Source organism: Oncorhynchus kisutch, linkage group LG11 (assembly GCF_002021735.2).
Source record: "Oncorhynchus kisutch isolate 150728-3 linkage group LG11, Okis_V2, whole genome shotgun sequence".
Lineage (NCBI taxonomy): Eukaryota > Metazoa > Chordata > Actinopteri > Salmoniformes > Salmonidae > Oncorhynchus > Oncorhynchus kisutch.
In genome coordinates, this window is record NC_034184.2 from 1,612,679 (window position 1) to 1,633,612 (window position 20,934).

Here is a 20,934-nt window from a genome sequence, read left to right on the forward strand (position 1 = left end):
GCCAGAGTGCTAGATTGTAGCCTTGCCCTAAAGGTGAGAATTTCCTCGCCAACGCCATCTTTCTGGTACATGGAATGGGAGACAGATTTGTCAGCAAAGTCCAGAGCAGCGAGTTTCCCCTGCAGCCACAGGCCAGTCCAGTGTTGCAATAGCTGCATTTGTCTGAAACCAAGGAGTGTTGTCCTGGATATAGGATGAGATGTTCCATCATGGGTAACAGCAGTCTCCACAACAACACTGCGATCTGCCACAACTGCATCAGAGGCCGTCACTGGCTCAGTTTCCATATCAGTCGTTGTCCACCTGAGCTCTAGTCCGGTACACAGGTCGTTGAGGTCCAGCCAGTCTGTCCAGACTACAAAGACCGCGGCACGAGTCTCCAATTTTCCATTGGCCTTCCTGCTGAAGCCCAGGAAGTTGTCCTCAGTGTCCATAACCAGTGGAACCTTCCTCCTCCGTAGGTTAAGAAGGAGGGAGGCTCTGGCTAACTCCCTAACTGTCACATCATCACTGTTGAGCATGTTCAACAGGTGAGTCAGTTTGGTAGCAGTGTAAATACACTCGATATTTGGGACACCTAAACCCCCCTGTCTTTGACTAAGGAAGACCATGCCACGTGTTGTATTGGTTTAACCATAAACACTTTTTACTACTTCAACAATTTTGTTATTAATTTCCCCCAGAAACTTATGTGGGATATGCACATTTGCAAACAGATGTTGAATCTTTGCTAGGACCACTTTTCTCACAGCCTCTAGCTTCATGACCACAGGCAGAGGGTAAGTGTCAATCATGTCAAGCCTGGATGAATACTGATAGACAAGCTCCTCAACTTGTTCCCCCCCACTCGCCAGCAACATTAAACTTATGTCCAAGATAACTAACTAGGCAAAAAAAGAAACAGCCCTTTTTCAGGACCTTGTCTTTCAAAGATAATTTGTAGAAATCCAAATAACTTCACAGATCTTTATTGTAAAGGGTTTAAACACTGTTTCCCATGCTTGTTCAATGAACCATAAACAATTAATGAACATGCACCTGTGAAACCGTCGTTAAGACACTAACAGCTTACACACGGTAGGCAATTAAGGTCACTGTTTGGAAAACTTAGGACACTAAAGAGGCCTTTCTACTGACTCTGAAAAACACCAAAAGAAAGATGCCCAGGGTCCCTGTTCATCTGCGTGAACATGGACTGAAGATGTGGCCAGGGCAATACATTGTAATGTCCGTACTGTGAGACGCCTAAGATAGCGAGACAGGATGGACAGCTGATAATCCTCGCAGTAGCAGATCACGTGTAACAACACCTGCAGCGGATTAGTGCATCCGAACATCAGACCTCCAGGACAGGTACAGGATGGCAACAACAACTGCCCGAGTTACATCAGGAACACACAATCCCTCCATCAGTGCTCAGACTGTCCGCAATAGGCTGAGAGAGGCTGGACTGAGGGCTTGTAGGCCTGTTATAAAGCAGGTCCTCACCAGACATCACCGGCAACAACTGCGGGTATGGGCACAAACCTACCGTCGCTGGACAAGACAGGACTGGCAAAAAGTGCTCTTCACTGATGTGTCGCGGTTTTGTCTCAACAGGGGTGATGGTCGGATTTGTGTTTATCGTCGAAGGAATGAGTGTTACACTGAGGCCTGTACTCTAGAGCGGGATCTATTTTGGAGATGGAGGGTCCGTCATGGTCTCGGGCAGTGTGTTACAGCATCATCGGGCAGAGCTTGTTGTCATTGCAGGCAATCTATACTCTGTGCATTAAAGGAAAGACATCATCCTCCCTCATGTGGTACCCTTCCTGCAGGTTCATCCTGACATGACCCTCCAGCATGACAATGCCACCAACCATACTGCTGGATCACTGTTTGTGATTTCCTGCAAGACAGGAATGTCAGTGTTCTGCCAAGCCAGCGAAGATCCAGGATCTCAATCCCATTGAGCACGTCTGGGACCTGTTGGATCGGATGGTGAGGGCTAGGGCCATTCCCCCCAGAAATGTCTGGAAACTTGCAGGTTCCTTGGTGGAAGAGTGGGTTAACATCTCACAGTAAGAACTGGAAAACCTGGTGCAGTCCATGAGGAGGAGATGCACTGCAGTACTTAATGCAGCTGGTGGCCACACCAGATACTGACTGTTGCTTTTGATTTTAACCCCCCCCCCCCCCCCCCCCCCTTTTGTTCAGGGACACGTTATTCCATTTCTGTTGGTCACATGTCTGCGGAACTTGTTCAGTTTATGTCTCAGTTGTTGAATCTTGTTATGGTCATACAAATATTTACACATGTTAAGTTTGCTGAAAATAGACGCAGTTGACAGTGAGAGGACGTTTCTTTTTTTGCTGAGTTGATATGTTTTGTGACGAGAGTACACTCGCATATGTTAATTCATTAGTGTAAATGTTGGGGGCTTATCAGTCTTTCATAGAACACACAAACAGACACACACTTACAAAACAGCGAGAATCAATGCTCAACATATTCTCCACACTTGACTTAAACAAAAGTAAGGAGTCGGTTAATGCTTGCTCTTTTCCAGTTTCAATCTCCCCCTGCTTTATTCAATATCCCCCTACATTATTCAATATCCCCCTACATTATTCAATCTCCCCTTGCTTTATTAAATATCCCCATACATTATTCAATCTCCCCCTGCTTTATTCAATATCTCCCTACATTATTCAATCTCCCCCTGCTTTATTCAATATCCCCCTACATTATTCAATCTCCCCCTGCTTTATTCAATATCTCCCTACTTTATTCAATATCCCCCTACATTATTCAATCTCCCCCTGCTTTATCAATCGTCCCCTGATTTATTCAATCTCCCCCTGCTTTATTCAATCTCCCCCTGCTTTATTCAATCTCCCCCTGCTTTATTCAATATCCCCCTACATTATTCAATCTCCCCCTGCTTTATCAATCGTCCCCTGTTTTATTCAATATCCCCCTGCTTTATTCAATCTCCCCCTGCTTTATTCAATATCCCCCTGCTTTATTCAATCTCCCCCTGATTTATTCAATCTCCCCCTGCTTTATTCAATATCCCCCTACATTATTCAATCTCCCCCTGCTTTATCAATCTTCCCCTGCTTTATTCAATATCCCCCTGCTTTATTCAATCTCCCCCTGCTTTATTCAATCTCCCCCTGCTTTATTCAATCTCCCCCTGCTTTATTCAATCTCCCCCTGCTTTATTCAATCTCCCCCTGCTTTATTCAATCTCCCCCTGCTTCATTCAATCTCCCCCTGCTTTATTCAATCTCCCCCTGCTTTATTCAATATCCCCCTGCTTTATTCAATCTCCCCCTGCTTTATTCAATCTCCCCCTGCTTTATTCAATCTCCCCCTGCTTTATTCAATCTCCCCCTGCTTTATTCAATCTCCCCCTGCTTTATTCAATCTCCCCCTGCTTTGTTCAATCTCCCCCTGCTTTATTCAATCTCCCCCTGCTTTATTCAATCTCCCCCTGCTTTATTCAATCTCCCCCTGCTTTATTCAATCTCCCCCTGCTTTATTCAATCTCCCCCTGCTTTATTCAATCTCCCCCTGCTTTGTTCAATCTCCCCCTGCTTTATTCAATCTCCCCCTGCTTTATTCAATCTCCCCCTGCTTTGTTCAATCTCCCCCTGCTTTATTTTGATATTAAACATGGTTGTGTGCCATTAAAACAAATGAGTGCTGCTCCACCATTGGATTTTGGACAAGCACTCACTTTGCATTAGATAATGATTGTATCCCATGTCTGACAAGTTATTTCCACTTCGTTCTGAGCATTTCTAATTTACCCTGCTCGCTGCCTGACAGGCTGTACTGTCCTGGGCCACGTCCCACACAACACCCTATTGCCTATTTAGTGCACCATGATTGACCCGAGCCCTTTCAAAAGTAGTGGAGTACATAGGACAAACAGTTGAAGTCGGAAGTTTACATACACTTAGGTTGGAGTCATTAAAACTAGTTTTTCAACCACTCCACAAATGTCTTGTTAACAAACTATAGTATTGGCAAGTCGGTTAGGACATCTACTTTGTGCATGACACAAGTAATGTTTCAACAATTGTTTACAGACAAATTATTTCACTTATCATTCACTGTATCACAATTCCAGTGGGTCAGAAGTTTACATACACTAAGTTGACTGTGCCTTTAAATGGCTTGGAAAATTCCAGAAAATGATTTCATAGCTTTAGAAGCTTCTGATTGGCTAATTGACATAATTTGAGTCAATTGGAGGTGTACCTGTGGATGTATTTCAAGGCCTACCTTCAAACCCAGTGACTCTTTTCGTGACATCATGGGAAAATCAAAAGAAATTAGCCAAGACCTCAGAAGAAAATGTGTAGACCTCCACAAGTCTGGTTCATCCTTGAGAGCAATTTCCAAACGCCTGAAGGTACTACTAAGGTTCATCTGTACAAACAATAGTATGCAAGTATACACACAATGGGACCACACAGCTGTCATACCGCTCAGGAAGGAGACGCGTTTTGTCTACAAGAGATGAACGTACTTTGGTGCGAAAAGTGCAAATCAATCACAGAACAACAGCAAAGGTCCTTGTGAAGATGCTGGAGGAAACCGGTACAAAAGTATCTATATTCACAGTAAAACAAGTCCTATATCGACATAACCTGAAAGGCCGCTCAGCAAGGAAGAAGCCACTGCTCCAAAACCACCATAAAAAAGCCACATTACGGTTTGCAACTGCACATGGAGACAAATATCCTATTTTTTTGAGAAATGTCCTTTGGTCTGATGGAACAAAAATAGAACTGTTTGGCCATAATGACCATCTTTATGTTTGGAGGAAAAATGGGGAGGCTTGCAAGCCGAAGAACACCATCCCAACTGCGATGCACGGGGGTGGCAGCATCATGTTGTGGGGTGATTTGCTGCAGGAGGGACTGGTGCACTTCATAAAATAGATGGCATCATGAGGAGGGAAAATTATGTGGATATATTGAAGAAACATCACAAGACATCAGTCAGGAAGATAAAGCTTGGTCGTCAATGGGTCTTCCAAATGGACAATGACCCCGAGCTTACTTCCAAAGTTGTGGCAAAATGGCTTAAGGACAACAACGTCAAGGTATTAGAGTGGCCATCACAAGGCCCTGAGCTCAATCCTATAGAAATTTTGTGTGCAGAACTGAAAAAGTGTGTGCGAGCAAGGAGGCCTACACACCCGACTTACACCAGCTCTGTCCGGAGGAATAGGCCAAAATTCACCCAACTTTTTGTGGGAAGCTTGTGGAAGGCTACCCGAAATGTTTGATCCAAGTTAAACAACTTAAAGGCAAAGCTACCAAATACTAATTGAGTGTATGTAAACTTCTGACCAACTGAGAATGTGATGTAAGAAATAAAAGCTGAAATAAATCATTTTCCCTACTATTATTCCGATATTTCACATTCTTAAAATAAAGTGGTGATCCTAACTGACCTAGGACAGGGCATGTTTACTAGGATTAAATGTCAGGATTTGTGAAAAACTGAGTTTAAATGTATTTGGCTGAGGTGTATGTAAAACTCTGACTTCAACTGTACATACATTAGCAAGAATAATTATGTGAACCCTTTGGAAATGCCTGGATTTCTGCATAAACTGGTCATAACAATGTATCTGAGCTTCATCTAGGTCACAACAATAAACAAACACAGTCTGCTTAAACTAATAACACACTAACAATTATATGTTTTCATGCCTTTTTTGAACACACTGTGTAAATATTCACAGTGCAGGGTGCAAAAAGTTTGTGATCCCTTGGAGTTAATAACTGGTTTACCATCCTTTGCCAGCAATAACCTCAACCAAACGTTTTCTGTAATTGCGGATCATGCACAATGGTCAGGAGGTATTCTGGACCATTACTCTTTACAAAACTGTTTCAGATGAGCAATATTCCTGGGATGTCTGGTGTGAACTGCTCTCTTGAGATCATGCCACAGCATCTCAATCGGTTTGAGATTAGGACTATGACTTGGCCACTCCAGAAGATGTATTTTCTTCTGTTAAAACCATTCTGTTGTTGATTAACTTCTGTGTTTGTGTTGTTGTCCAGTTGCATCACTCAACTTCTGTTGAGCTTCAATTGGCAGACAGATAGCCTGACATTCTCCTGCAAAATGTCTTGATAAACTTGGGAATTCATTTTTCCATCGATGATAGCAAGCTGTCCAGGCCCTGAGTCAGCAAAGCAGCCCCAAACCATGATGCTCCCTCCACCATACTTTACAGTTAGGATGAGGTTTTGATGTTGGTGTGCTGTGCCTTTTTTTCTCCACACATAGTCTTGTGTGTTCCTTTCAAACTATTCAACTGTAATTTAATCTGTCCACAGAATATTTTGCCTGTAGAACATCCAGGTGCACTTTGGAAAAGTTCAAAGTTTAACAGCGGTGGCTTCGTTCCATGGTGTCCTCCCATGAAGACCATTCTTGTTTAGTCTACATATCGTAGACTCGTCAACCGAGATGTTCGTATGTTCCAGAGATTTCTGTACGTCTTTAGCTGACACTCTAGGATTCTTCTTAACCTCCTCGAGCATTCTGCGCTGTGCTCTTGCAGTCATCTTTGCAGGACTGCTAGTCCTATGGAGAGTAGCAACAGTGCTGAACTTTCTCAATTTATAGACAATTTGTCTTATGACTGATGAACATCATGGCTTTTAGAAATACTTTTGTAACCCTTTCCAGCTTTATGAAAGTCAACTATTCTTATTTTTAGGTCTTCTGAGATCTCTTTTGTTCGAGGCATGGTTCACATCAGGCAATGCTTCTTGTGAATCAACATCTCCAATCTCGTCTTGTTGTGTTCTTGTTCTGTACTTTATCATGTATTTGTACGTTGTATGTGGACCACAAGAAGTACAGTAGCTGATGGGGATCCTAATAAACTAAACTAAACGGGCCAGCTAACATTTTTATGGTAATCATGGCCGAATACCGACCGGGCACGAAGGGCATGTGCCCAGGGGCTTTGACCTGCAGGGGCCCTCCATAGATTTTTTTTTGTCACGCTCACTCAGATATCATATTAACATGGCATAAGAATGGCAAAATGTGTAGAATTGCAGGAAATTAGCTTTAAAACTACAAAAATGTATCTTCCCCCCATGTAAAAATTGCAGGAAATTAGCTGTAAAAAAAAGAAATTGTTCTCTGCCCCAAGGCAAAATGAGTAGAATTGCATGAAATGAGTTTTAAAATGGCAAAACTTTCTCTCCACCACATGTCAAAATGTGTAGAATTGCAGGACTGTCTATCTGTCTTCTGTCTGTCTGTCTGTCTTGTCTGTGGCCCTAATGGTTGTGTTATAAGGTTGTGGTTTGTCTGGTTATTGGGGATGTTGTTACACCCTCTTCTCTCAGTGGTAAACAATCTGCCCAGAATCACTGTAGAAAGAACTGATACGTGGGTTCACATAGTATTTGACATCATATCAAATCCTTTTCACTGTCTTCATACCCAAGGTCCTGGGTAAGGAATGGTGCACACCTTTAGAATAGTGGTGTCATGGTGATTTTACTCTGACTTCACTACCCTACAGGACTATTTAACCGTGTCACCTAAACAGGCAGGTAGCCTAACGAAATGTTGCTGTTTCCATGTGCCCTTGAGCAAGACAGTTAACCCTATTGCTCCTGTAAGTCTCTGTGAATAAGAGCATCTGCTAAATGACTGACATGTAATACGGGTCCAATCTCTCTAGTCTGAAGCCTTTGTTTATGAATTCAGTCATGGTCTTGTCACTTGTCAGTATGGACACACATTCATATTTACTGGTTGTTGGGAATCTGGGCCTGAGAGTATTGCAGCAACAGACAAAACCATGTTGGATGTGTGTGCTCGTGTATGTGTGTATGTTAGTGTGTGTGTGTGTGTGTGCATGCGTGCATGTGTGTGTTGAAGAGTGTTAGCAAATATAACCTTCTGTTTTAATACAATAGTTTACACACAGGGGGCTGCTGAGGGGAGGACGGCTCATAATATTGGCTGGAACGGAGCAAATGGAATGTCATCATACACCAGGAAACAATGTGTTTGATGTATTTGATACCATTCCACTGATTCTGTCATTACCATGAGCCCGTTCTCCCCAATTAAGGTACCGCCAACCTCATGTGAATTTACCATAACACTGCAACATATTTGGAAACTGACAACTAAATCAATTGCCATTTTCTCTGAAATCATTATTACGTTATCAAAATACAATACATCTCAGTTACAATATTTAAAATAGTATGTTTATTGTCAAGCTGACTTAGATTTTGCAATAAATACCTCAAAATGTATTAATTTCTCTATCTCCTCTCCTCCCCTCCCCATCTCTCCTCCCCTCCCTGTCTCTCCTCCCCTCCCCATCTCTCCTCCCCTCCGCTTCCCATCTCTCCTCTCTCTCCCCTCCCCTCCCCATCTCTCCTCTCCTCTCTATCTCCTCTCCTCCCCTCCACATCTCTCCTCTCTCTCTCCTCCCCATCTCTCCTCTCCTCTCTCTCCTCTCCTCCCCTCCCCTCCCCTCCCCATCTCTCCTCTCCTCCCCTCCCCATCTCTCCTCCAACCCCCATCTCTCCTCCCCTCCCCGTCTCTCCTCCCCTCCCCATCTCTCTTCCCCTCCCCTTCCCATCTCTCCTCTCTCTCTCCTCTCCTCCCCTCCCCATCTCTCCTCTCTCGCTCCTCTCCTCCCCTCCCCTCTCTCCCCTCTCGCTCCTCTCCTCCTCTCCTCCCCTCTCTCCCCTCTCTCCCCTCCCCTCCCCATCTCTCCTCTATCTCCTCTCCTCCCCTCCCCATCTCTCTCCTCCCCATCTCTCCTCTCCTCTCCTCTCTCTCCTCTCCTCCCATCCCCATCTCTCCTCTCCTCCCCATCTCTCCTCCCTATCCCTCCTCTCCTCCCCTCCCCATCTCTCCTGCCCTCCCCATCTCTCCTCCCCTTGCCATCTATCCTCTCCTCCCCTTCCCATCTCTCCTCTCCTCCCCATCTCTCCTTTCCTCCCCATCTCTCCTCTCCTCCCTATCCCTCCTCTCCTCCCCATCTCTCCTCTCCTCCCCTCCCCATCTCTCCTCTCCTCCCCTCCCCATCTCTCCTCTCCTCCCCTCCCCATCTCTCATCTCCTCCCCATCTCTCCTCTCCTCCCTATCCCTCCTCTCCTCCCCTCCCTATATCTCCTATCTTGCCCTTCCTATCTCCCCTCCCTTCCACTCCCCTCCCCAACTCTCCTCTCCTCTCTCTCCTCCCCATCTCTCCTCTCCTCCCCATCTCTCATCTCCTCCCCTCCCCTCCCGTCTCTCCTCTCTCTCCTCCCCATCTCTCATCTCCTCCCCTCCCCTCCCGTCTCTCCTCTCTCTCCTCCCCATCTCTCCTCTCCTCCCCTCCCCATCTCTCCTCTCCTCCCCTCCCCATCTCTCCTCTCCTCCCTATCCCTCTTCTCCCCCCATCTTTCCTCCCCTCCCTATATCTCCTATCTTGCCCTTCCTATCTCTTCTCCCCTCTCCTTCCCCCTCTCATCTCCTCCCTATCCCTCCTCCCGTCCCCATCTCTCCTCTCGCTCCTCCCCATCTCTCCTGTCCTCTCCTCCCCATCTCTCCTCCCCTCCCTATATCTCATATCTTGCCCTTCCTATCTCTTCTCCCCTCTCCCCCCCCCCCTCTCCCTCCCCATCTCTCCTCTCCTGTCCTCCCCATCTCTCCTCTCATCCCCTCCCCATCTCTCCTCCCCTCCCTATATCTTCTATCTTGCCCTTCCTATCTCTTCTCCCCTCTCCCTCCCCCCCCCCTCTCCTCTTCCCAGATGCGACCATCCTGAGTTATGACGGCAGTAAGTTCATGAAGATCCAGATGCCGGTGGTGATGCAGACGGAGGCTGAAGATGTGTCGCTGCGGTTCCGTTCTCAACGAGCATACGGCGTGCTGATGGCCACAACTTCACGTGACAGCGCAGACACACTGCGCCTGGAGCTGGAGACTGGCCGTGTCCGCCTCACAGTCAACCTAGGTAATGCTGCGCCTCGCGGTATAGCCTCATGCCACAGCAACTACAACAAAACACAAATGGTGCACCTAGCCTATGGATCACATGACATAACCACAACAAGCATCCCAAACTGTGCACATACTGTAACGTGAACACATTGCTGAAGGCAAGCTGACATAGGTTTATTGATCATAGTTTTACACAGGTTTCATATAATACTTTCCCACACATCGCACCCTCTTCATCCTGAAACAGACACTCATTCTCTCTATCTTACATCTATAGTATGCTGAACAAAAAGTTAAATGCAACATGCAACAATTTCTAAGATTTGCTGACGTTACAGTTCATATAAGGAAATCAGTCAATTGGGAAAAAATCAATTAGGCCCTAATCTATGGATTTCACATGACTGGGCAGGGATGCAGTGATATGTGGGCCTTGGATGGCATTTTTTACACATGTAAATATTCCTGTTGTTTAATCAGCTTCTTGATATGCATTACCTGTTAGATGGATATATTATCTTGGCAAACAGGGAAATGCTCACTAACAGGGATGTAAACAAATTTGTGTCCAAAAGTATATATATTGTTAATGCATATTTAATTTCATGAAACATGGGACCAAGACTTCACATGTTGCATTTATATTTTTGTTCAGTGTATATTATACTCACACGCTACCCTGTTAGCTATTGATATGCTGTACATTACCCTGTTAGCTATTGATATACTGTATGTTATGTTGAATAGAAGGGGATGGTATTGAACCCTTCAGTGGCCAGAGTCTGCGGCTCTCCGCTCACTGCCAAATGAGCACGCTGTCGTTCTGACCCATCAGGGAATGCTTTCTGTCCTACTCCACCTGTACCCCACCCTACCCTACCCCCAGATCGCTGCCCCAAACACATACCCCACTGCCCCCCATATCCAGCCCCAGATATACACATTACTCTATCTAACCCTAATCTCCAGATATAATATTTAATATATAAAAATGTGCAGACACTTTAATCTGGAACCCTGAATCCCATTATAGCCTTGAACCCTAAATACTGGTACCTTCCTTTCAGTCCCCCTTGGGGCTCTCAATATTTAGCGCTAGTCCCCTCTTCACCCCTTAGTGGACAGAAGACACCAGACCTGTCTGTAAGTTTCTGACTTGACTTATTTGGATTATTCCTTACATCTCCTATCAGCCCTGTCCAAGCCCTCTACGCTCACAGGTCTGGAGTCTGTGCTCTGTAACGGTGGTACAAGTGATGTCTAATATCTAATATTGTCCCTCCCATAGAACTAAATAGACCTGACCAAGATGGCTGCCATTGTCAACACATTCTAGAACTGTGCTGGTCTATGGAGGGACCACACATACACTCTAGTGTATTACATATCTGTGTGGTCCCTCCGCTGCCTCTGTAACCTTATTGGCATCACAGACACATCAAAGTGTTTTCGTCACGTGCACAGTACACAGCACTGTAAACACTACAGTGAAATGCTGACTTGCAGCTCTTCCTCAATACTACAGTGAAATACTGATTTGCAGCTCTTCCTCAATACTACAGTGAAATACTGATTTGCAGCTCTTCCACAACACTACAGTGAAATACTGATTTGCAGCTCTTCCACAACACTACAGTGAAATACTGATTTGCAGCTCTTCCACAACACTACAGTGAAATACTGATTTGCAGCTCTTCCACAACACTACAGTGAAATGCTGATTTGCAGCTCTTCCTCAATACTACAGTGAAATACTGATTTGCAGCTCTTCCACAACACTACAGTGAAATGCTGATTTGCAGCTCTTCCTCAATACTACAGTGAAATGCTGATTTGCAGCTCTTCCTCAATACTACAGTGAAATACTGATTTGCAGCTCTTCCACAATACTACAGTGAAATACTGATTTGCAGCTCTTCCACAACACTACAGTGAAATACTGATTTGCAGCTCTTCCACAACACTACAGTGAAATGCTGATTTGCAGCTCTTCCTCAATACTACAGTGAAATGCTGATTTGCAGCTCTTCCTCAATACTACAGTGAAATACTGATTTGCAGCTCTTCCACAATACTACAGTGAAATACTGATTTGCAGCTCTTCCTCAATACTACAGTGAAATGCTGACTTGCAGCTCTTCCACAACACTACAGTGAAATACTGACTTGCAGCTCTTCCTCAACACTACAGTGAAATACTGACTTGCAGCTCTTCCACAACACTACAGTGAAATACTGACTTGCAGCTCTTCCTCAACACTACAGTGAAATACTGACTTGCAGCTCTTCCTCAAAACTACAGTGAAATACTGATTTGCAGCTCTTCCTCAACACTACAGTGAAATACTGACTTGCAGCTCTTCCACAACACTACAGTGAAATACTGACTTGCAGCTCTTCCTCAACACTACAGTGAAATACTGACTTGCAGCTCTTCCTCAACACTACAGTGAAATACTGATTTGCAGCTCTTCCTCAACACTACAGTGAAATACTGACTTGCAGCTCTTCCACAACACTACAGTGAAATACTGACTTGCAGCTCTTCCTCAACACTACAGTGAAATACTGACTTGCAGCTCTTCCTCAACACTACAGTGAAATACTGATTTGCAGCTCTTCCTCAACACTACAGTGAAATACTGACTTGCAGCTCTTCCTCAACACTACAGTGAAATACTGACTTGCAGCTCTTCCTCAACACTACAGTGAAATACTGACTTGCAGCTCTTCCTCAACACTACAGTGAAATACTGATTTGCAGCTCTTCCTCAACACTACAGTGAAATACTGACTTGCAGCTCTTCCTCAACACTACAGTGAAATACTGATTTGCAGCTCTTCCACAACACTACAGTGAAATACTGACTTGCAGCTCTTCCACAACACTACAGTGAAATACTGACTTGCAGCTCTTCCACAATACTACAGTGAAATACTGACTTGCAGCTCTTCCACAACACTACAGTGAAATACTGACTTGCAGCTCTTCCACAACACTACAGTGAAATACTGACTTGCAGCTCTTCCACAACACTACAGTGAAATGCTGACTTGCAGCTCTTCCACAACACTACAGAATAGATGTAAAGTAGCAAATCTAATCAATAGATAATACATAAAAAGAGCACAACAGTTGGTAAAAAGACAAGGTACTAAAAGAGTTAATAAAAGAACAAGAAGGAGGTCAGACTTTTGACCGACAGAGACAGTCCCTGAGATCAATTAGAACACATCACCGGTCGGCTGTTTATGTGCTACCGGACGTAGCTCATAGAGTGATGGAAGTGCATAGATAAACAAACAATGGAGAATAACCGCCCATGTGGATATTTATTGTTGTATAAAATGGGATCTGGCATTTGCCTTTTGTCTACACTCCCAGTTCTCAGTGTGATAGAGATAACAGAGGGTGTGTGTATGTGTGTCTGTGCATGTGTGTTTGTGTGTGTATTTGCGTGTATGTGTATGTGTGTGTGTGTGTGTGTGTGTGTGTGTGTGTGCCTGGGTGTGTGCCTGGGTGTGTGTGCCTGTGTGTGTGTGCCTGTGTGTGTATATGTGTGTGTTAGTATATATTTGTGTGTGTGTATGTGTGTGCATGTGTGTGTGTTTTTTTGTTTGTGTGTGTATGTATGTGTGTGTGTCTGTGTCTGTGTGTGTGTCTGTGTGTGTGCATATACCCTACCGGTCAAAAGTTTTAGAACACCTACTCATTCAAGGGTTTTTCTTTATTTTTACTATTTTCTACATTGTAGAATATTAGTGAAGACATCAACACTATGAAATAACACATATGGAATCATGTAGTTACCCAAAAAAATTAAATGAAATGTTAATAAAATCAAAATATATTTTATATTTCAGATTCTTCAAATAGCCACCCTTTGCGGAGATGACAGTTTTGCACACTCTTGACATTCTCTCAACCAGCTTCATGAATTAGTCACCTGGAATGCATTTCAATTAACCGGTGTGCCTTCTTAAACGTTAATTTGTGGAATGTCTTTACTTCTTAATACATTTGAGCCAATCAGTTGTGTTGTGACAAGGAGATAACCAATCAGTATACAGAAGATAACCAATCAGTTGTGTTGTGACAAGGTAGGGGTGATATACAGAAGATAACCAATCAGTTGTGTTCTTACAAGGTAGGGGGGGGGGGGGGGGGTATACAGAAGATGGCCATATTTGGTAAAAGACCAAGTCCATATTATGGCAAGAACAGCTCGAATAAGTAAAGATAAATGACAGTTCATCATTTAAAATGTCAAGAACTTTGAAAGTTAGTTCAAGTGCTGCCGTAAAAATCATCAAGCTCTATGATGAAACTGGCTCTCATGAGGACTGCCACAGGAATGGAAGACCCAGAGTTACCTCTGCTGCAGAGGATAAGTTCATTTGAGATACACGCCTCAGAAATTGCAGCCCAAATAAATGCTTCAGAGACTTCAAGCAACAGACACATCTCAACATCAACTGTTCAGAGGAGACTCTGTGAATCAGGCCTTCATGGTCGAATTGCTGCTGCAATTTTTCTTCCAACCATGGTGTCTTTGTGAGACACGGTGTGGGTGAACGGATAATCTCTGCATGTGTGGTTCCCACCGTAAAGCATGGAGGAGTAGTCATTATGGTGCGAGGGTGCTTTGCTGGTGACACTGTCTGCGATTTAGTTAGAATTCAAGGCACACTTCAAATCAAATCAAATCAAATGTATTTATATAGCCCTTCGTACATCAGCTGATATCTCAAAGTGCTGTACAGAAACCCAGCCTAAAACCCCAAACAGCAAGCAATGCAGGTGTAGAAGCACGGTGGCTAGGAAAAACTCCCTAGAAAGGCCAATACCTAGGAAGAAACCTAGAGAGGAACCAGGCTATGTGGGGTGGCCAGTCCTCTTCTGGCTGTGCCGGGTGGAGATTATAACAGAACATGGCCAAGATGTTCAAATGTTCATAAATGACCAGCATGGTCGAATAATAATAAGGCAGAACAGTTGAAACTGGAGCAGCAGCACAGTCAGGTGGAAGTTGAAACTGGAGCAGCAGCATGGCCAGGTGGACTGGGGACTTAACCAGCAGGCTACCACAGCATTCTGCAGTGAAACGACATCCCATATGGTTTGGTCTTAGTGGGACTATCATTTGTTTTTCAACAGAACAATGACCCAACACACCTCCAGGCTGTGTCAGGGCTATTTGACCAAGAAGGAGAGTGATGGAGTGCTACATCAGATGACCTGGCCTCCACATTCACCTGACCTCAACCCAATTGAGATGGTTTGGGATGAGTTGGACCACAGAGTGAAGGAAAAGCAGCCAACAAGTGCTCAGCATATGTGGGAACTCCTTCAACTGCTACTTTGAAGAATCTCAAATATAAAACATTTAGAGATTTTTTTAAACACTTTTTTTTATCCTGTATGTGTTATTTCATAGTTTTGCTATTGCATCGCTATTATTCTACAATGAAAGAAAATAGTGTGTGTGTGTGTGTGTGTGTGTATGTGTGTGTGTGTGTGTGTGTGCATGTGTGTGTGTGTGTGCATGCGTGTGTTTATGTATGTGTGTGTGTGTGTGTGTGTGTGTGTGTGTGTGTGTGTGTGTCGAGCGTGTGTGTGCGTGCGTGCGTGGTGTGTGTGTGTCAAGTGTGCGTGTGTGTGCGTGCGTGTGTGGTGTGTGTGTGTTTATGTGTGTGTGTGTGTTTATGTGTGTGTGTGTGTGTGTGTCGAGTGTGCGTGTGTGCGTGCGTGGTGTGTGTGTGTGTGTGTTTATGTGTGTGTTTATGTGTGTGTGTGTGTGTGTGTGTGTGTGTGTGTGTGTGTCTGTGTGTGTGTGTGTGTGTGTGTGTGTCTGTGTGTGTGTGTGTGTGTGTGTGTGTGTGTGTGTGTGTGTGTGTGTGTGTGTGTGTGTGTGTGTGTGTGTGTGTGTGTGTGTGTGTGTGTGCGTGCGAGCCCTTTGTTTATGTCTATTTGCTCTCATCATGGAGCAACGGAGAGAATCAGTCACTGAAAAGGTTGGATATCTCCCAAACAGAGCATGGCTGTGGGAAGGCATAGCCAGTTATTTCTCTTTTCCACAGTCTAAACAGAATTGGGCTCCCTAAATTGAGACATTTAGCAGGAGAAGGCATGACTCTGGCAATACTTTCTGCCGGTATGTCAACCTCAGGGCAGCCTGTTGTTGCAGCACCCAACAGCACCTCACACTGACAGGGGGCTGAGATCACCACTGTTACAGAGCTGACAACCCACATTGCCACGGTTACAGGACTGACAACCCATATCGCCATGGTTACCATAGATGTCTTCTGAAATCTGATCTGATGATGACAGCCAAAAACATTTTGTTTACATTTTTCCTTTTTTTGGGGACATCTTTTAATACTTTCTTTACTTGGTTTTACTCAATTCCCCTTACCCTTAAATCGCTAGGTATCCCTCCTCCCTCTCCTCTGTCTCCCTCCTCTCTCCTGCCTCTCTCCCCTCTTTCTTTTTAAAGCATTCCCTGTGTGGGCTGGCTGGCGTTGGTCTTCGGCTGTTTGCGACCACTTTTCTGCTGTGGTTGACGACACACGACTGGCAGGGCCGCCTGGGTAGGATGTCTGGGTCAGTTCTCTCTTCTCACATCACAATACTGACTCACTGTATAATCATAGAGAGAGAGAAAGCTAGAGAGGCTGTGTAGCAGCAACAATATGTGGTTCTTTAGCAGCATATACATACAGCATGTTATACAAAAATACTAGCAGTGTTCGTATACTATTTGAAGGTAAGTAGTAGAAATAGAAGTTTAGGTCCACATGGTAGTGATGAAGTTGTAGTAAGATATAGTAGTAGTATTAGTAGAAATAGTAGTAGAAGTAGTAGTATTAGTATGAGTAGTAGTGATAGTAGTGGTAGTATTAGTAGTAGTAGTTGCAGTAGTAGTCAGTAGTAGTAGCAGTAGTGGTAGTAGTGATAGTAGCAGTAGTAGCACTGGCAGTAGTGGTAGTAGTAGTAGCAGTAGCAGTAGTAGTCAGTAGTGGTAGTAGTGATAGTAGCAGTAGTAGCACTGGCAGTAGTAGTAGTGGTAGTAGTAGTAGTAGCAGTAGCAGTAGTAGTCAGTAGTGGTAGTAGTGATAGTAGTGGTAGTATTAGTAGCAGCGGTAGTAGTAGTAGTATTACATAATAAGTTATTAGTAGCAGTAGTAGCTGTATTAGTAACATTAGCAGTGTTAGTAGCAGTAGAAGTAATAGCAGTGATAGTAGCAGTAGTAGCACTAGTAGTAGTTGTAGTAGTGGTAGTAGTAGTAGTAGTAGTATTAGTTGAAGACGATATTAGAAGCAGTAGTAGCAGTATTAGTAACATTAACAGTGTTAGTAGCAGTAGACGTAATTGTAGTAATAGTAGCACTAGTAGTAATAGTAGTAGTAGCAGCAGTAGCCGTAGCAGTAGCAGCAGTAGTCAGTAATGGTACCAGTAGTAGTAGTAGTAGTAGTGATAGTGCCAGTAGTAGTAGTAGTAGTATTATTATTAGTAGTATTATTATTATTATTAGTAGTAGTAGTAGTAGTAGTGAGAGTGATATTATTATTAATATTAGTAGTAGTAGTGGTAATAGTAGTAGTAGTAGTTGTAGTAGAAGTAGTATGTAGTAGTGATAGTAGTAGTAGTCGTAGTAGTAGTAGTATAGTAGTAGTAGTAGTAGTAGTAGTGCTAGCATTAGTAGTAGTAGTGGTAGTGATAGTACTAGTATTAGTAGTAGTAGCAGCGTTAGTCAGTAGGTGTAGTAGTAGTGTTAGTAGCTGTAGTACTAGTAGTCATCATAGTATTAGTAGATGGTATTAGTAGCAGTAGTTGCAATATTAGTAACATTGGTAGTGATAGTAGCAGTAGAAGGAATAGTAGTGATAGTAGCTGTAGCAGTAGTAGTAGTGGTAGTAGTAGTAGTAGTGGTAGTAGTGATAGTAGCGGTAGCGATAGCATTCGTGGTAGTAGTAGTAGTAGTAGTAGTAGTAGTAGTAGTGGTAGTAGTAATAGTGGTAGTAGTAGTAGTAGTAGTAGTAGTGGTAGTAGTAGTAGTAGTAGTAGTAGTAGTAGTAGTAGTAGTAGTGGTAGTAGTAGTGGTAGTAGTAGTAGTAGTAGTGGTAGTAGTAGTAGTAGTAGTAGTAGTAGTAGTGGTAGTAGTAGTAGTGGTAGTAGTGATAGTAGCGGTAGCGATAGCATTCGTGGTAGTAGTAGTGGTAGTAGTAGTAGTGGTAGTAGTGATAGTAGCGGTAGCGATAGCATTCGTGGTAGTAGTAGCAGTGGTAGCAGTAGTAGTGGTAGTAGTGATAGTAGCGATAGCATTCGTGGTAGTAGTAGTGTGCAGTGAGAAAAGCCTGATATTCAGTACTAATTCTTTGAATTGGTTAAAAAAAAGTACACTGTTCTTCACAGCTTTGAGAGAGAGGACAGCTGTCAATTTTAGGCATGGCGTCTTTGAATGGCCCATCCTAAGATCTAAGATGTTAGAGCACCCAGCATCCCTACCGAGTGGCCCAGCTTGACCATGACCATATTCTGATACTCTCTTATTGTACAGACTAAACCACCTCCTCTGTCAAGGACACCATTTTATTTGCACTTTTAACCAGGACATTTTTAATTTGACATCTGCCTCATGTTAATTAGTTTGTGTTACTTTTCAAATGAAATAAAATACAAATCTTCAAATCTTCTACTCAAAATATTCACATGTTGATCAAGTTATAGGTTGGTCAGTCAAGGCTTTCCGGTTCAGCCATACATATAACCTAGTGATTGGCTAAATAACAGCATTGTGAAAGGCCCTTTGCTGACAGAAATAACTGGCATTGTAAAGTAGTAGTTGCCATGCTCTTCCTACCATACCCCAGTCACTCTTACCTCAGCCAGGTGTGTAGGAGGAGAGGGCCATGGAGGAGAGCATCATGATGTGGTCCCTGTGTCCGTGTGTCGTCCCCAGAGGGGTGGGTTGTTTTGCTTTAACATTGTCTGCAGCTGTCATAATGAAGGATGATGTGACATCTCATCTGTTCTCCCCCATCTAGACTGTATCAAGATTAACTGTACTACCAGTAAGTAAAGACTGCTAACTTTGAATAATCCTGTTAAAATACTGTTCTACTGTCTTTTATCTGTATTCACAATGTTTCCTATTCATGAATGCAAATCCCCTTTAAACAAACTACATCTATATAGGCTTCTAAGGGGTTTATGAAGCCTTAAAAGATGTCGTTTGTTTAAAATATTACCTGCATGTATGTTGTCTAAGTTCATGTGTGCCAGAAAGTAGAATATTTACGTAGGTAAATGGTATATAGATGTCATATGTTTTCAGACCAGGTTGGCTAAGATGTGCAATATTTCATTTTTTTTCTTCCCAACAGCTAATGGGGAAAATTCACTATTTTAAAAACACATTAGCAATATGATTTCAATCAATTACCTATACCTTAGATATACATTATGTATCATAAAGACCAGTGCATTGCATACAGGCCATGGGAGATCATGGAATGTATGTATAGAATGTAATGGGCCTCAGGCAGTGTGAATCTATTCTCTTCCAGAGCACTGACTGCTTGGGAAGGGGAGGGAGAAGGGAGAAAAGGAATGGAGGGATAGAGGAAGGAAAGGGAGGGAGGGGTTAGAATGAATGAGAACCTCCAAAATGGCAGTCAACTGTGATTGTTCACACTCTGTTGTCTCTAATTACCAGCCTTGACAACTCTAAATTAAAACAGGCTGATATGAAACAGAGGTGTTTTAGTAATGCATCATTATCCCCGTTCTCCTCATTTTCTTTTTTTCTGTAAATGATTTACCTTTCTCTCCGTTTTACCTTTCTGTCCAGGTCTATTATTTTTTCTTTCATTCCTTCTTCCTCAGTCCATCTCGGTAAATTGATGAGGCTTTTCAAAGCGGAGAGGAAATACAGAGCGGGCTTTTATTATTCTCATTAACCTGCCTCACAGAGCAGAGAGAGAGGGATTGGCGATAGTAGGGCTGCCAGGAGGGAAGGAGGGATGGAAGAGAGAGGGAAGGAGGTAAGAAGGAATGGATGTAGAGGGAGGGAGGGAGGGAGGGAGGGAGGGAGGGAGGGAGGGAGGGAGGGAGGGAGGGAGGGAGGGAGGGGACAGTCATGGAGAGAGTGCAACTGCCAGTAGGGAGGGAGGGAGAGAGAGGAAGAGGACATGTTAGTGTAGTGCTACGGAGTTAACATTGCAAATATTTTGGGAGGGAATTTGTCCTTGTATTTATTATTCAGAGACGTTTATGAATTATTGATGGGAGAAGAGTCCTGAAGAGTCAGAAAATATGAGCCTTGGTTTCCTGTTTTCCGTACAGCATACAGCATACACACAATGTCACCAGGGTTTTATCTGAGGGTTGACCTTCACACCCTCTTGTTAGGTTATGGAGAAACACACTCCAAACAACAGGAAATAGTGAGCTCCATCTCCTCCATCCAGATTGTCTCAAGCCATTCTGCATCCAGTGCTCCTTTTCTTTGGGGGGATGGTGGAGACACCCGAGTGGTCACAATATTTCATAAAGTATAAAGGAATGTACACTGAGTATACAACATGTTAAGGGCACCGGCTCTTTCCATGACACATACTGACCAGGGGAATCGAGGTGAAAGGGCTGCTACTCAATATTAGGAAGGTGTTCTTCATGTTTTGTACACTCAATGTCTATCTATAGCCTGGTGTATATAGGGGCATCAAAAATAATTTACACAAATGGTTTGCAATAACAGTTAGGCAATTCTATAACATTACCTATGCATGCAAATGGAGATTTGTAATACCTATCTATATGGTAAATTAAATGCAATTAAGAATGCTGTGCACATTCTGTACATTGCACAGGACGTACTGGGCAACGTATATATATATATATATATTTTTTTCTCTCCCTTGCATTCAGGTT

At 43.5% G+C, this 20,934-nt stretch overlaps 1 protein-coding gene across 8 annotated transcripts in view; it reads left to right on the forward strand.

Moving 5' to 3' along the window:
• The window catches only part of LOC109888042 (neurexin-1a), a 790,431-nt gene that overhangs the window by 310,734 nt on the left and 458,763 nt on the right, over positions 1–20,934 (forward strand). For 7 of the 8 annotated variants that reach the window (XM_031835175.1, XM_031835176.1, XM_031835180.1 and 4 more), the window contains 2 exons: positions 9,804–10,007; positions 19,047–19,073. In XM_031835175.1, coding sequence (XP_031691035.1) covers positions 9,804–10,007; positions 19,047–19,073 — 231 coding nt within the window. The remainder of the gene's footprint in view (positions 1–9,803; positions 10,008–19,046; positions 19,074–20,934) is intronic. The other variant, XM_031835178.1, reaches the window with a different exon arrangement.